This window comes from Panthera uncia, chromosome D4 (assembly GCF_023721935.1).
Source record: "Panthera uncia isolate 11264 chromosome D4, Puncia_PCG_1.0, whole genome shotgun sequence".
Classification (NCBI taxonomy): Eukaryota; Metazoa; Chordata; class Mammalia; order Carnivora; family Felidae; genus Panthera; species Panthera uncia.
The window spans coordinates 91292545-91305024 of NC_064807.1; the positions used below are offsets into that span (position 1 = coordinate 91292545).

At 62.1% G+C, this 12480-nt stretch overlaps 2 protein-coding genes across 4 annotated transcripts in view; one reads left to right on the forward strand and one right to left on the reverse strand.

The window, feature by feature from the left end:
* The window catches only part of NOXA1 (NADPH oxidase activator 1), an 11841-nt gene extending 6530 nt beyond the window's left edge, over window positions 1-5311 (forward strand). The window contains exons 4-14 of one of the 3 annotated variants that reach the window (XM_049632535.1): window positions 278-412; window positions 661-1113; window positions 1715-1774; window positions 2052-2095; window positions 2595-2727; window positions 3788-3827; window positions 4023-4081; window positions 4322-4476; window positions 4626-4740; window positions 4857-4971; window positions 5060-5242. In XM_049632535.1, coding sequence (XP_049488492.1) covers window positions 278-412; window positions 661-1113; window positions 1715-1774; window positions 2052-2095; window positions 2595-2727; window positions 3788-3827; window positions 4023-4081; window positions 4322-4476; window positions 4626-4740; window positions 4857-4971; window positions 5060-5148 — 1398 coding nt within the window. In that variant the 3' untranslated portion in view covers window positions 5149-5242. Of the gene's footprint in view, window positions 1-277; window positions 413-660; window positions 1114-1714; window positions 1775-2051; window positions 2096-2594; window positions 2728-3787; window positions 3828-4022; window positions 4082-4321; window positions 4477-4625; window positions 4741-4856; window positions 4972-5059 lie in introns of all 3 variants that reach the window. The other 2 variants (XM_049632526.1, XM_049632544.1) reach the window with 2 other exon arrangements.
* Window positions 5229-9015, reverse strand: ENTPD8 (ectonucleoside triphosphate diphosphohydrolase 8). The gene is made up of 9 exons (XM_049632618.1): window positions 8870-9015; window positions 8666-8783; window positions 7637-7787; window positions 7335-7494; window positions 7009-7239; window positions 6656-6919; window positions 6298-6408; window positions 6018-6152; window positions 5229-5934 (listed from the first exon to the last, which is right to left on the reverse strand). The coding sequence occupies exons 1-9, from the start codon at window positions 8993-8995 to the stop codon at window positions 5743-5745; spliced, it is 1488 nt and encodes a 495-aa protein (XP_049488575.1). The 5' UTR covers window positions 8996-9015; the 3' UTR covers window positions 5229-5742.
* Between the last annotated feature and the right edge of the window lie 3465 nt (window positions 9016-12480).

The following is a 12480-nucleotide window of genomic DNA, read 5'->3' on the forward strand; positions in this document are numbered from 1 at the left end:
GGGGGGGGGGGGGGGGGGGGGGAAGGGGGGGGGAGGTCCGGAATCCGGGCCAGAAGGTCTGATCTAGGAGTGAGACCTGGGAGGGGACCATGAGAATGGAGCTGGAGCTACATAGTGGCACTGAGGGCGAGGCCAGGAGAAATGTCGGGGGTGGGACTGGGGGCACGCCCCGGGGTAGAATCTGGGGCAAAGGCGGGGCAAGGCGGGGGGGGGGGGGGGGGGGGACCCAAAGGGGAAGGGGGCTAAGGGGGGGAGTGGGCTGTCCCCTGGCTCCCAGGTGCTCTTCAACTTGGGGGCCGCACAGTGCCGCCTGGGTCTCTGGGCTGAGGCCACCCGCAGCCTAGAGGAAGCCCTCTCCAAGGGGTCAGAAGGGGCCCGAGACCACCTGTGCACTGCCCTGGACCAAGTGCAGGTGAGGGGGGAGGGCAGGGAGGAAAACAGGTCGTCCCCACCCCTTGGGGTTGTTGGTCCCATAGCCCACTGTGCAGGGCTCATATCTATACAGGCCCCCCAAGACTTTCTAGAGGGAGGTAGCCCATGTGCCCAGGTGTGGGGGCTGGGGAAGGACTTCCCGTAGTCTGTGACAAGTGGGTGGAGGGGCCCCCTGAGACCACCGCCCTGGTCAGATGCTCAGGTCTGCGTTGGCCGGACCCCCTCCAGAAACAGGTGCACCTGCAGCCTCGGCAGGGCCCCAGGGGTGAGGTCTTCCGGCCCCACAGGTGGCACCTGGAGCTCCTGGAACCAGTGGATTTCCTGGGCAAGGCCAAGGTAAGGGGGCAGCGTCTCGCTTCCCAGCCCAGGTGCTCAGGAGCCAGCAGCAGCCAGCAAGCTGGGGAGGGACCGGCCGCCCCCAAGCTGCAGACATACGGGAGCTTCCTAGGTCAGAAGCAGTGTCTCCAGGTGGAGTTTACAGATCCCGGGCTCTTGGAACCAGGACACAGAGGCCACCAGAAGTTGGCTGCAGAGGAGGGAGCTCATGCCTTTTTGACGGGGATCCCCGAGGCTCCCCCCCGCCTGCCTCCACTTCAGCCATGCTTTTCTGGCCTCAGAATCTCCTTGGCTCTGTCTGCCTGCATCTCTGCCCCGGACAGTGAGATCTCAGGGAGGCCCGAGGTAGGCTGGCCCGGGCCACTTCATGCCTACCCCTTGGTCAGGGCCGGGCAACACCACCAGAATCACAGAACACTGGGGAACACAGGGAAATGACTCCTGTGCGCACAAAGGAAAATTCACATTGACTTCAAGCTGGTGGCCCTTGGGTTAGCCCCGGCACCCCCGAGGTCACCAAGGGCCAGCGTGCTGCATGTGACCATGTTAAAAGTGCTGGCGAGGTCACCTGCCACAGACACCTCATGTTCGCAAACATCTGCTGGTGGGGGCCAGGCGGTTCTGAGCTGCGTTGATCAGTTTAGAGTCCACTTATCACAGTATAAGACCTCTAAGAAACAAAAATATTTCAAAAATTGTACTCAAAATAAGTTGAAACTCTCAGCACAGATGTCTTCCTTTATCAGACGTATTCTTCCTACCTTCCCAGCCCCCATGGTGGCGGTCTGGCAGCTTGGGTCAGGCCCCTGCCCAGCAGATGGGAGACTCAGGGGGGTGCGGTGGGTGGCAAGGGCTGGGAGCCAACATCACAGAGCCCCCTGGGGGTTGGGGCTGGTGCCTGCTGACCCGGCTGTCCCCCTGCTGTCCCCCTGCTGTCCCTTACCAGGTGGTATCCTCTGCCTTCCCTGCCGACCGGCAGGAGGACATCCAGCCTCAGCAGCCCCAGGTGGGTGGTGGCCTGCCAGCCAGCCCGGCTTTCTCTGTCAGTTTGCAGGCCTGAGCCCTTCGCACCTTTTTACTGTTACGGGAGGAAAATGCTCTGGACCGTCCCCAGTGTTCCTCTGATCTGGAATCGGGACTAGCAGGCCTATTCTGTGCGAGAGTCTATAAAAATCACGCAGTCTTGCTTGGGGGGTTGGGGAAGAGCATTGCTAGGCCTCCCCACCCCGAACTCACCCACCGGGGTCTGCATCCTGAGAGAGGATGGCATTCTGTGCCCACAGGTCCAGGGTGCAGATGGCAGAGCCAGGCCTGGAGCCGCCCCACGGTAGGAAGGAGCGTCCCTCCTGTTGGGGCAGAGGCCCTGGTGTGAGGCCTGAGGCCGGAGCCCCCGTGCAGACCTGGCCAGGGGCCAGGACTGTCACACCCCCTTTCCAGAGTGGATGTGGCCGGAGCCCCTGGTGCCAGGGGAGGGGTGTCCCCCTCTCATAGAGCCGTCACTCTGGCCCTGGCGGGCACCAGAGGGGAGTTGAGACTGCGGTCATGATGACTCCAAGCAGCGCAAAAGCTCAGAGCCAAGGTGCCCAGGGAGGGTGCTGGCGGGACTGCAGGCTGGCGTGATTACGCTTCCGGCATTGCCAGACTGGAGCCTCACAGATGGGGCTGTCCCCGCTCAGGAGAGGGGCTGGTGCTCAAGGTTGCGCGACGTAGAGCCAGCCCCACGCCCTGGGGCCCTGCTCGGACCTAGCCCTCATCTCCACACTCCAGGCCCTCCTCAGGCCGTCCGGGAGGAAGTCCTGAGGTCAGGGGTCCCCCCCTTCCCCTAGGGCTGCAGTCACCGGGGCCTGGAAAACCCGCACCGCCTGTGGTCCCAGGAGGCCCCCCGAGACAGAGACACAGGTCGGCCCCGGGCAGGCGGGGCAGGCTGACCACCATGCGCCCGTCCTCTCCGATGAACAGGTGGGTGACCCCGAGATGGGGAACAGCAGCCACAGCCAGGCGCTCTGCGGGTCTGGGGCGGGCGACCTCGTGCCCTGCTGGGGGACAGAGCCTTGGCTTTCTCTGTCGGGTCAGAGACAGGGCCGGAGCCAGACGCCGGGGGCGGGGGGGCCTGCTGATGGCCGTCCTCACCCGGCCGTAGGCCTTGGGGGGCCTGGCCTGCAGCCTGTGCATCTGGGTCTTGGGTCTTGCGCCATCCAGCCGTGGCCCTTGGCACCCCAGCCCTCCTTCCTGGACACCGGCTTCTCCCAGGCAGGTGCAGCCAGGAGGGGCGTGGCTGACCCCCTCCCACATCAGCACCAGGAGAGGGGCCTCCACGCACAGAGCAGGCGGTTGAACTGAACAGGCATTTTATCAAAGGACTTCATGAGGGAATATGCGGTCACTTCCCTTTCTTTTCCCTGGTGCTCAGCTAACTCAAGTTGAACGGACCTGTGCCCTTAGCGGTTATGCTCTGTCACAGCTGTGCTTTATTAACTTCCTGCATGCGGTTAAAGCTGCATTTACTAAGTTCATGGTACTTAGGGGTTTTAGGCCCTCGACCCTCCTGGCACAATAGCGAATAGCTTCCGAAGTGCGTTAACCAGCTGGTAAATACGCTGAAGTCCAAATGCTTCCTTTACCAATGAACTTCCAGACCCTCACCTGAAGTCAGAGTCAGGATGGCCTGGACCCCGGGGCCTCTCTGGGGTGCCCTGCTGCCCATGCAGCACATCCAGCATAGGGTGAGGTCCAGCTGGTCCCTGGCCTGGGTCCTCAGGCTCCACCTGGGACCACCCAGGATGACAGCTTCATCCGCACTGATGTGAGGCAGCCTGTCTGTGGTCGCTAGGACTGTGGGGACCCGGTGCCTGCCCCGAACACACCCCAACACGGGTTGCATTTCTGGCTTGCTGGTGGTCAGCTGGTTCACAGGCCGTACGCCTCACCACTGGGCCTGCTTCCACAAGCCGGGGACACTGCCCCACCCCCAGGGCCCCCATCCCTGGCCCCTGCTCCAAGCCTGTGGCTTTCCCTGCAGAGGCCCAGTGTGGAACAAGCTGGCAAACAGGTTCCTCCAGGTAAGGGCTCCTGAGCTGCAGGCGGTGGGCAGGGATACTGGGGGAAGGGGGCAGGCATCTGGGGGTGTGGGGAGCAGCCTCTTTGTCCCCTAAGGAGGAGATTGGCTACCTGTGCTTCCCAGTGGGCGTGTGGTCCAGGCAGGTCCTCTGCTCCAAAATATTCCACCTGAGAACCTGCTCTGTTAACCTCCACAGGGCTGCGGGTGGCAGGGGAGCCAGACCCCGGCCCTTCTGAAGACCCCTCTCATGCTGGGGTAAGAGCCTTGGTGTCACCCCCACTCTTCTGGTATTTGGGGCCCTGAGGCTAGGCCCCATCCCTTCAAATGGCCCTGGGGACCCCAGCTGATGAGCAACTTACAGGCCTGTAGCCCCAGCCCCCTGCCACCGTCTTTGTCCCCACCCTCAGCCCCAGCTCGAAGGCCACCCCAGTTGGGCCTTGTGCATGGAGATTTGGGGCTTTACAGGCTGACCACTGCCTTTCTGCCTTGTCCCAGGGAGTGGCCGTGGGGGACCCTGAGTCCTTGGTGACCCTCATAGTGCAGTGCGCCTTCACACTGGCCCTGAAGGTCCCAAGAGGAGCTGACCTGTCCAGCCTGCGGACCCTGCTGAGCCAGGCCCTCCCCCACCAGGCCCAGCACGGGCAGCTCAGGTGAGCCAGTCAGAGGTGGGACCTGAGGTCTCTGAGCCTGGCCCAGGGCAGAAGCCCCAGGGCAGGGGTTGGAAGAGGGGCTGGTACATCTGTGCCCTGGCAGAGACCCCACCCCCACCCCCCGCTCACTTGGAGGAGTTTCTCTGCAGTTACCAAGACCCCAGCAACGAGGGGCGCTGGGTCCCCCTTGCTAGGGAGGAGGTGCTACAGAGGGCCTGGCGGGACAAGGCGGCCAGCCCTGGGGTCCTGCGGCTCCAGTGCCGGGTGAGCCCCAGGAGAGCCCGGTGTGGGTCCCGGTGTGGGTCCCGGTGCGTGCGGGGCGGGGGAGGCCCTGGGGCCCTTCTGCAGCAGGCCCACCCTGGAGCCCTCCCCTGCCACAGGGAGCGGGCAGCCGGCCTGTCCTCTACCAGGTGGTGGCCCGGCACAGCTACTCTGCCCAGGGGCCTGAGGACCTGGACTTACAGCCAGGGGACATCGTGGACGTCCTGTGTGAAGGTCAGTGGGGCGCTGGGGCCAAAGGGGTTTCTGTGAGCAGATACTATCTGATGTGCCCTAAGGAACACTGACATCCCCTCGCGTGCAGTGGACCCGGCCTGGTTGGAGGGCCACTGTGATGGCCGCATCGGCATTTTCCCCAAGTGCTTCGTGGTCCCAGCTGGACAGTACATGTGAGGAGCCCAACACCCCCACCTGGAGTCCCACATACCCCAAGCCCAGTGAGGAAATCAGCCCTAGGAAGTCCCGTGGCAAGAACAGTTTTAATAAAGCAATCTTCCCCCCCACTGAGGTGTGGTCTGTGTTCTTGGCTTGTCCACTGTGAGGGCCCGATGGAGGCTTTGAGGATGGGGGATGGGGCTGCTCCCAGAGAAGCCTAGGAGCCTGGATACCTCCCCTCAGGCTGAGTGATACCCCCGTTCGGGCCGGGCCCCTCCGCCAACCTCCTGAAGCCCTGCCAGCCTCTCCCAGGGAGCCGACCCCTTCTTCAGCAGTCACTCCCACGTCCGGGCTTGACCGGGCCCCACGTCCCGCTAACACTGAAGGTCACAGAGCCTTGGAATGCTGCAGGGGCCCCTGTGGCCTGGCATTTATCACCTGCCGCCCTGGGTAGGCCACAATATCTCCTGCATCCACGGGGGCCATCTGACCGTGGGGCCAGAGCCCACGGGACAAGGGGACCCGGCAGGGGTCAGGAGATCAGGGAGGCTCTGACCAGCTCAGACCGTGGGAGCTGAGCCCGTGCCTTCCGCCATCAGGCGGCCGCCCAGCTTAGCCCTGGGGCCAGAGGAGCTGGCCTGCCACAGCCCCCAGAGTAACCGTGAGAGTCAGCACGGCAAAGACGACCCCGGCCGCCCAGATGCCATAGCTCTGTGCCCGCCACTGGGCAGGCACCTCGGCCGGGATCATCCTGGTCAGGTTCAGCATGTAGCCCAGCGTCCAGCCCATCTCCGTGCCACCAGCCTGTGGGACACATGGGCTGCTCAGTGCCGTGGGTGGCTGCCCTGGAGCCCCTGACCCACCCTCGTCCTGGGCCAGGTGGTCACCTGCTTGCGGAACTCGATGCCAGGCCAAGTCTCCTCACTGAACCCGTAGCCCTCAAGCAGCAGCGTGAGAATATACAGCCCCGAGGTACAGTAGTCACGAAGCCAGCGGTCCTGCCCGGGCGAGCTGGCCTCCACCTGGGGGCCCGGGAGGTGAGGAGCCAGTTGGTGTCCCCGCTCCCAGCCTTCCAGGGACAGGGTCCCACCAAGTCCCTGCCTGCTGAGGTCTGTGCCTGCGACAGCTGCAGCTCGGAGACCCAGGGCGGCCCTGGGATCCACCCACCTGCTTCCAGGGCCTCTGGCAGAACTCCCAGATGGTGGCGTTGACGGTGGCCAGTGGCTGCTTGGAGGTGAGATTCAGGAAGTGGAAGGTGTAGTAGAAGTTGGAGAAGGCCTGGGGGCGGAGGGGGGGTGATGAGCTGTGTGTCTTCCCTGGGCACTGGGGTGATGCCCGGTGGGCCCGGGTCAGAGGAGCCCTGGACAAACCAGGCAAAGTCCCCACCTGCCCCCATGCGGGGCCCCAGAGTTCCCAAGAGCCCGCCTGTGCAGGGCTCATCCTGGGCCCACCTGGGGTCAGACCCCTGGGGCCGGGGCCGTGGAAGGAGGCTGAGACCCTGGGGAGGACAGGGTAGGGAGCTCACATAGAACTGGCCCCGCACAGGGGGCTGGTAGACCCCATTGAAGGCACAGTGTCCTCGGCCCTGGCAGCTGGAGAAGTTGAAGAGGCCCCGGATGGCTGAGATACAAGCCCCGGGGTTCCCTGTCCCTTCCACAGTGAGGTTCCCGGCCAGCTCTGGAGGGGCTGCTGTGTGCACACAGGGGGACTCGTAGAGGGCGGCCGGGGACAGCGTGGCCCAGTAGCCGCTGTGGTAGCATGGGTGGCGGACCAGGGGGCCGGAGCTGCTCTGCGGGAGGGCAGGGAGGTGGCCTTGAGCCCAGCCCAGGGCCACAGGCCGCCCCAGCTCGCCTCCCCCTCCTCTGTGGCCCAGCCGACCTGCACCAGCTGTGCCAGAAGCCTGCTCAGCATCTGGTCCCGCCCGAAACAGAGGTAGCTGTGGGTGTAGACACTGTGCTCAGATCCGTAGAGGCGGAAGGTGGTCTGGGTGCTCTTGTCCAGTATGGGGCCTCCAGGCACAAAGGTGATCTGGGTGGAGGCTCCACCCATGTCCAGGGCGCCCACCAGTGTCCCCTCCAGAGGCTGGATCCATTCTCCAGAGAAGGAGTACTGAGCACAGACAAGGGGCACTGAGTCCTGGGACCAGCTGCATTGACCCACCGCCCCTGGTCATCCAACCCCCACCCTCGGGCAGCACACAGCACCTTGACCAGCATGCCCAGGACGTAGTTAATGGTGATCCAACCTAAAGCACCCTCGTCCTGCCCGGCCAGAAGCTCAGCACCCCAGAAGTCCAGGGGGGACTTGCCCAGGACCTGGGTGACCGCCTCGAAGATGTCTCTTGCCTGAGAGCTATTCTTCTGGCTGGACAGAAAAGACCAGCAGCCTGAGCTGGCAGGAGACCCACACCCACTCCACTCCGCCCGCTTGCCCAAGGCATTGACACCACGGCTCTCGGAGCTGTCCCTCACGGATGTGCCACAGGCCCCAAGTCAGCCCGGCTCACCTGAGTAGCCTCATGCCAGCCGTGGCCCCCAGGAACATGGGCGTCTTCCGCTGCTGTGCCTCTGGGATCAGCGCCAGCGCTTCCTCCAGGCAGCCCTGCAGGCTCTCACCAGCTTGTGCAGGATTGGAGGCGTAGGAGGAGATTCCAGGCCCTGAAACACAGCACCCCAGGCCGAGGCTCCAGGCCTGAAGGCTGGGCTGGGCCGGAAGGGCCTGTGGGGAGTTGAACAGTGTCTCCGCCCCCCACCGCCCCCAAAAGGTATGCCCATGTCCTAACCACTGAGATCTTTGAGTGGGATTTTATTTGGAAAAGGGATCTTTGCAGATGTAATTAAGTTAAGGGTTTTAAGATGGGATCATTCTGGATTCCCTGGGTGGGCCCTAAATCCGATGACCCGTATCCTCTAATTTAAAAAAAATTTTTTAACGTTTTATTTTTTGAGAGAGAGAGAGACAGAGCAGAGGCAGGGGAGGGACAGAGAGAGGGAGACACCGAATCAGGCTCCAGGCTCTGAGCTGTCAGCACAGAGCCCGACGCAGGGCTTGAACTCACGAACCGGGAGATCGTGGCCTGAGCTGAAGTCGGACGCTTACCCGACTGAGCCACCCAGGGAACCCCTGATGACCCATTTCCTTCTAAGGGAGAGGAGAGGGAAGGTCAAGGCACATGAGGAGGAAGGCCACGTGAGGTTGGGGGGAGAGGTTGGAATGATGTGGCCACAGCCCAGGAGCCTCCAGAAGCTGGAAGAGGCAGGAAGGACCGGGCAGGCCCTGTACCACTTCTTTGCAGGCACATGTAGGTTCTGGTCCAGTTCCACACTGACCATCTGTGCCACTTGGGTAATTCACTCAACCTCTCTGAGCCACTTTTCCTGTAGGTTCATCTGCTGATTTGCTAAAGGATGTAAATGTGGCTCAGCTGGCTCCAGCCTGTACCGCCTCCCAACCCTCCGCCTCGCCGGGAATCCCTCCCAGACAGCAGCCGACAGCCGTGCGCACCCGCCCGCTGTCCCCAGAGCTGCCCACTGACCTTTCGCCTGGCAGACCAGGGCCTGGCTGACCACGCCCGTGTCGTTCTCCTTGTCTGCCGGCCACCGGTACACAAAGAGGGACGTGTGGGAGGACCCCGCGTCAAACACAATCCCAAACTGAGAGTGACAACAAGGTCAGGAGGGCGTGGGGCCAGCACCCAGCCCAGCCCAACCTCCCCACTGCTCGGGGTCTGGGGGCCTACCTTGGTGTCTGTGGGCAGGAGGACATCAGTGGCCTCCACCAGGATGAGAATGAGCGTGGTGAGGCCTGAGGCCACTGCCGCCCCGAGCAGTGCCGTTAGAACCCGCGGCTTCCAGGTCAGCCCCATCAGGGCAGGGCAGGGCAGGGCTGGGCTGGCACCTGCGGGTGTGGGCAGCAGTGGGCACCGGACGCCCCTTGCCGCAGACACTGCTGCCCTGGAGAGCCACCCTGTCCTCCCTGGGGCTCAGCATGTCTGAGCTCAGTCAGTGGGCAGAGCGGAAGACCACACCACAGGAGCCGGGCCTGCCCAGGAGTGCTGTGGAGCCAGGGTCCAGCCTGGGACACACAGTGCTGATGGGGTCCAGAAGAGCCCCTTTCTTTCTTCTTCTTTTCAGACAGAGAGAGAGAGAGTGAGAGAGGGGGGCAGAGAGAGAGAAAGAGGGGGGCAGAGAGAGAGAGAGAGAGAGCGAGAGCGAGGGTGGCAGAGAGAGAGCGAGGGGGGCAGAGAGGGGGGGCAGAGAGCGAGGGGGGCAGAGAGAGAGAGAGAGAGAGAGAGAGAGGGAATCCCAAACAGGCTCCATGCTCAGTGTGGAGCCCAACTTGGGGCTCGAGATCCTACGGCCCTGGGATCATGACCTGAGCTAAAATCAAGAGTCAGACGCTTGATCAACTGAGCCCCCCAGGTGCCCTCACTCTCCCCACCCTCCCAGGAGGAGCCCCAGTTCTGAAGGTCAGCTCCAGACTGACCTTGGGGGACCCAGGACCCTGCCCCCCCCTCCTCTCTGCAGCCCTCTCCCCAGGCCTCCCCCAGGGTAGGATCTTCACTCTGGGAGCCCTGAGGTCAGCCCTGAACCAGGTGAGGCCAGGGGACCAGCTAGACATATAACTGCTCCCAAGCAGCCTCCCTTGTGCCCTAATGAGTGAGGTCGGTAGGGCCCCGAGGAGCACATTTTCTTGAAAGGAACTTGAGATCAGGGAGTTCCGAACAAAGACGTTGGTTTCTATTCGAAAACCAACCGCTGCCTTCTCTCATCTGATTTGGAAGCTCTGCAGTTGGCTCCACACCCCGCCCCGGGCAGCTGGCCGAGGCTGAGGCTGGAGTGCAGTTTGCACAGGGCCGAGGTGCCCAGCTCAGTGGCCTTGGCCCCTGCAGGACCCTCCCCGGGCCCCAAGCGTCCCCAAGCCGGGCCATACACACAGGACTGCCGGGAGCCTCGGCCCCGCTGGTGCCTCCGTCCAAAGGAGACAGCTGTCTGGGGCCTCCCAGGCCCAGAGATTCCTGTGATTTTGTATCACACTGTGTCTCACAAAAGCGTAAACATCCCTCATGTGCTTATTTCAAATGCAGTGACAGGCAGGGGTGATGATGCCATTGTCTTGGGTCTCCGCCCCCCCCCCCCCCCCGCCGCGGCATGGGACAGGCTGTGTGGATTAGGGACCCATTTGAAGGTGGGAAGATGGGGGTTCGGGGTTGGTGAGGCCCAGAGGGAACCCAGCCTGTGTCCCCACACCAGAACCTGGGTCACAGGCCACATCACACAAACAGGTGACAGGCAGGACCCAGGGACACTGGGACCCCACCTCATATCTCACCTCCAAGGGATACAGCAATCTGAGACTCCTCAGCTTGAGTCCCCAATGAGTGGGCAAAGAGGATGGGCAGACTCCCCCACAGTCAGAACACCCTCCCTCAGGACTGGTTGCCCCCCACAACCGGAACAGCCCTCCTCAGACCGGGACAGCTCTCCCCAGACCAGAATGGCACCCCCTAGACTAGGATAGCCCCCCCAGACCCAGACAGCACCCCCAGCCCAGTACAGCCCCCTCACCTGGACTGTTGGAGAGCTGGCTGCCGCAAGGAGGAAGCCGGCTGCTGTCCCTCAGGCACCTGCTGGGTGCAGTCCCGCCTCTCCCTTTCCCTCAGCTAGTCACCGCCCACCTCTGCTTGGACCTCACCAGGCAGGTGACAGAGCTGCGAACTCTGGCCACTGGGGGCTGGTGCCACCCACCCCCAGATCACAGACTGGCCAACAGAGGCTCCGTGGGGTTGAACTCAGCCCCTGCTGGGGGTTAATCCCCCACTACTTAGGGTCGCACTCCACACACCAATTCCCCCCCCACATCACCCAGGGTTATACCCTCACCTGCTGCCTAGAGTTCTCCTGCCCCACCTGCCGCATTTGGTGACCACCCAGGTGGGCCCCCACCCCTCCCTGGAGGTGCTCAGACTTTGCCCTCTAACCTCACCCTCCCCCAGTGGGAGGCCCAGTGCCTCCGCTCAGGCTAAGGGCAGGTCAGTCAGGTGACCCAGGGCTTGACCAGAGCAAAGGCCAGAGGCCCGGCTAGCTTGTGGTCCAGGGAGGAGGGAAATTCAGCTTCTTAGCAATGTTTTTGGTGATTTCAAGCATACAATAACATTACCCCACTTTTGTGCACACGTGTGGGCTCACGGGAGCACTGCCACAGTCGGACTCACCAGGCACCCCTCCTCTGCCCCTCCGGGGTCACGCCCTGGCCCCAGCCCAGCCCAGCCCCACCAACTGGCTCCTGTCACAGTTCTGTCTCCTGGCCACAGGGATAGGTGTGAGGCCTGAGGCCCAGCAGCCACCATGGGCTCTGAGGTCCCTGCTCTGTGCCTGAGTCAGTCTGCATAGACAGGCTGCAGTTTGCATGGCCTGCCCCCGTGGAAGGCATGAGGCATCCGGGGAGTTTCCACTCTGGTGAAGAGCTGCCACGGATCCTGGTGCCTGAGTCTCACCCAGGAGACCGCTGCTGAGCCTGTGGCTGAGTCACGCCTCACTTAGTTCCAAATTGCCTGTTTCCAGAGCCAGGTCCAGGTTCTTTGCACCCCGCCTTCCCGCCAGCATTTGGAGCCAATGTTTTATTGTAGCCAATCTGATGCATGCACCCTGGCTGTGATGCTGAACACCTTTCCACGCACGGATTTGCACACATATATCCTCTCTGATGGTGTCATGTCTTTTGCCCATTTTGAAACGGAATTGTTTGATCTCTTCCTGTTAAGTTTAAAGAGTTCTTTATATATTCTCCATCTACCCCTCTGTCTTTGTCACGGATGTGGTTTGCAAGTTTTTTTCTCCCCGTCTGTGGGTGGGTCGTCTTTTCGTTTTCTTAATAGTGTATTTCACAGAGCAACATTTTGAATTCCTGATGCAATCCAGTTTATCGGTGTGTTCTCCGGGGGTGGCACCTTGCACGTCATTACTGGGGACTTCTCATCTACCAGATCTTCAAGATTTCTTTTTCCTAAAGGCCTTATAGTTTCATGATGGGTGTTTAGAGCCCCGGTCCACTTAAACTTTGTGTAAGATGTGCCGCTTAGGCTGAGGACCACGGCCTTCCTGTGGACAACTGATCACTCCAGACACATCTGGGGAAAGGACCATCCTTTCTGTATGAACCCTTGTTCACCTTTGTACGAATAGCTACGCTTGTTTCTGGGGCTGTCCTGTGTCCCCATGCCCCCACTCCTGTGCTGGCCGCTACAGTCCGCAGGGGGTCTCAGTGCCATGTGTGAGGAGCCCCCCCTCCCATTTTCTTCTTCTTTTTAACTATCGCTGTAGCTCCTCTGTGTTTCTGACATCTTTACAA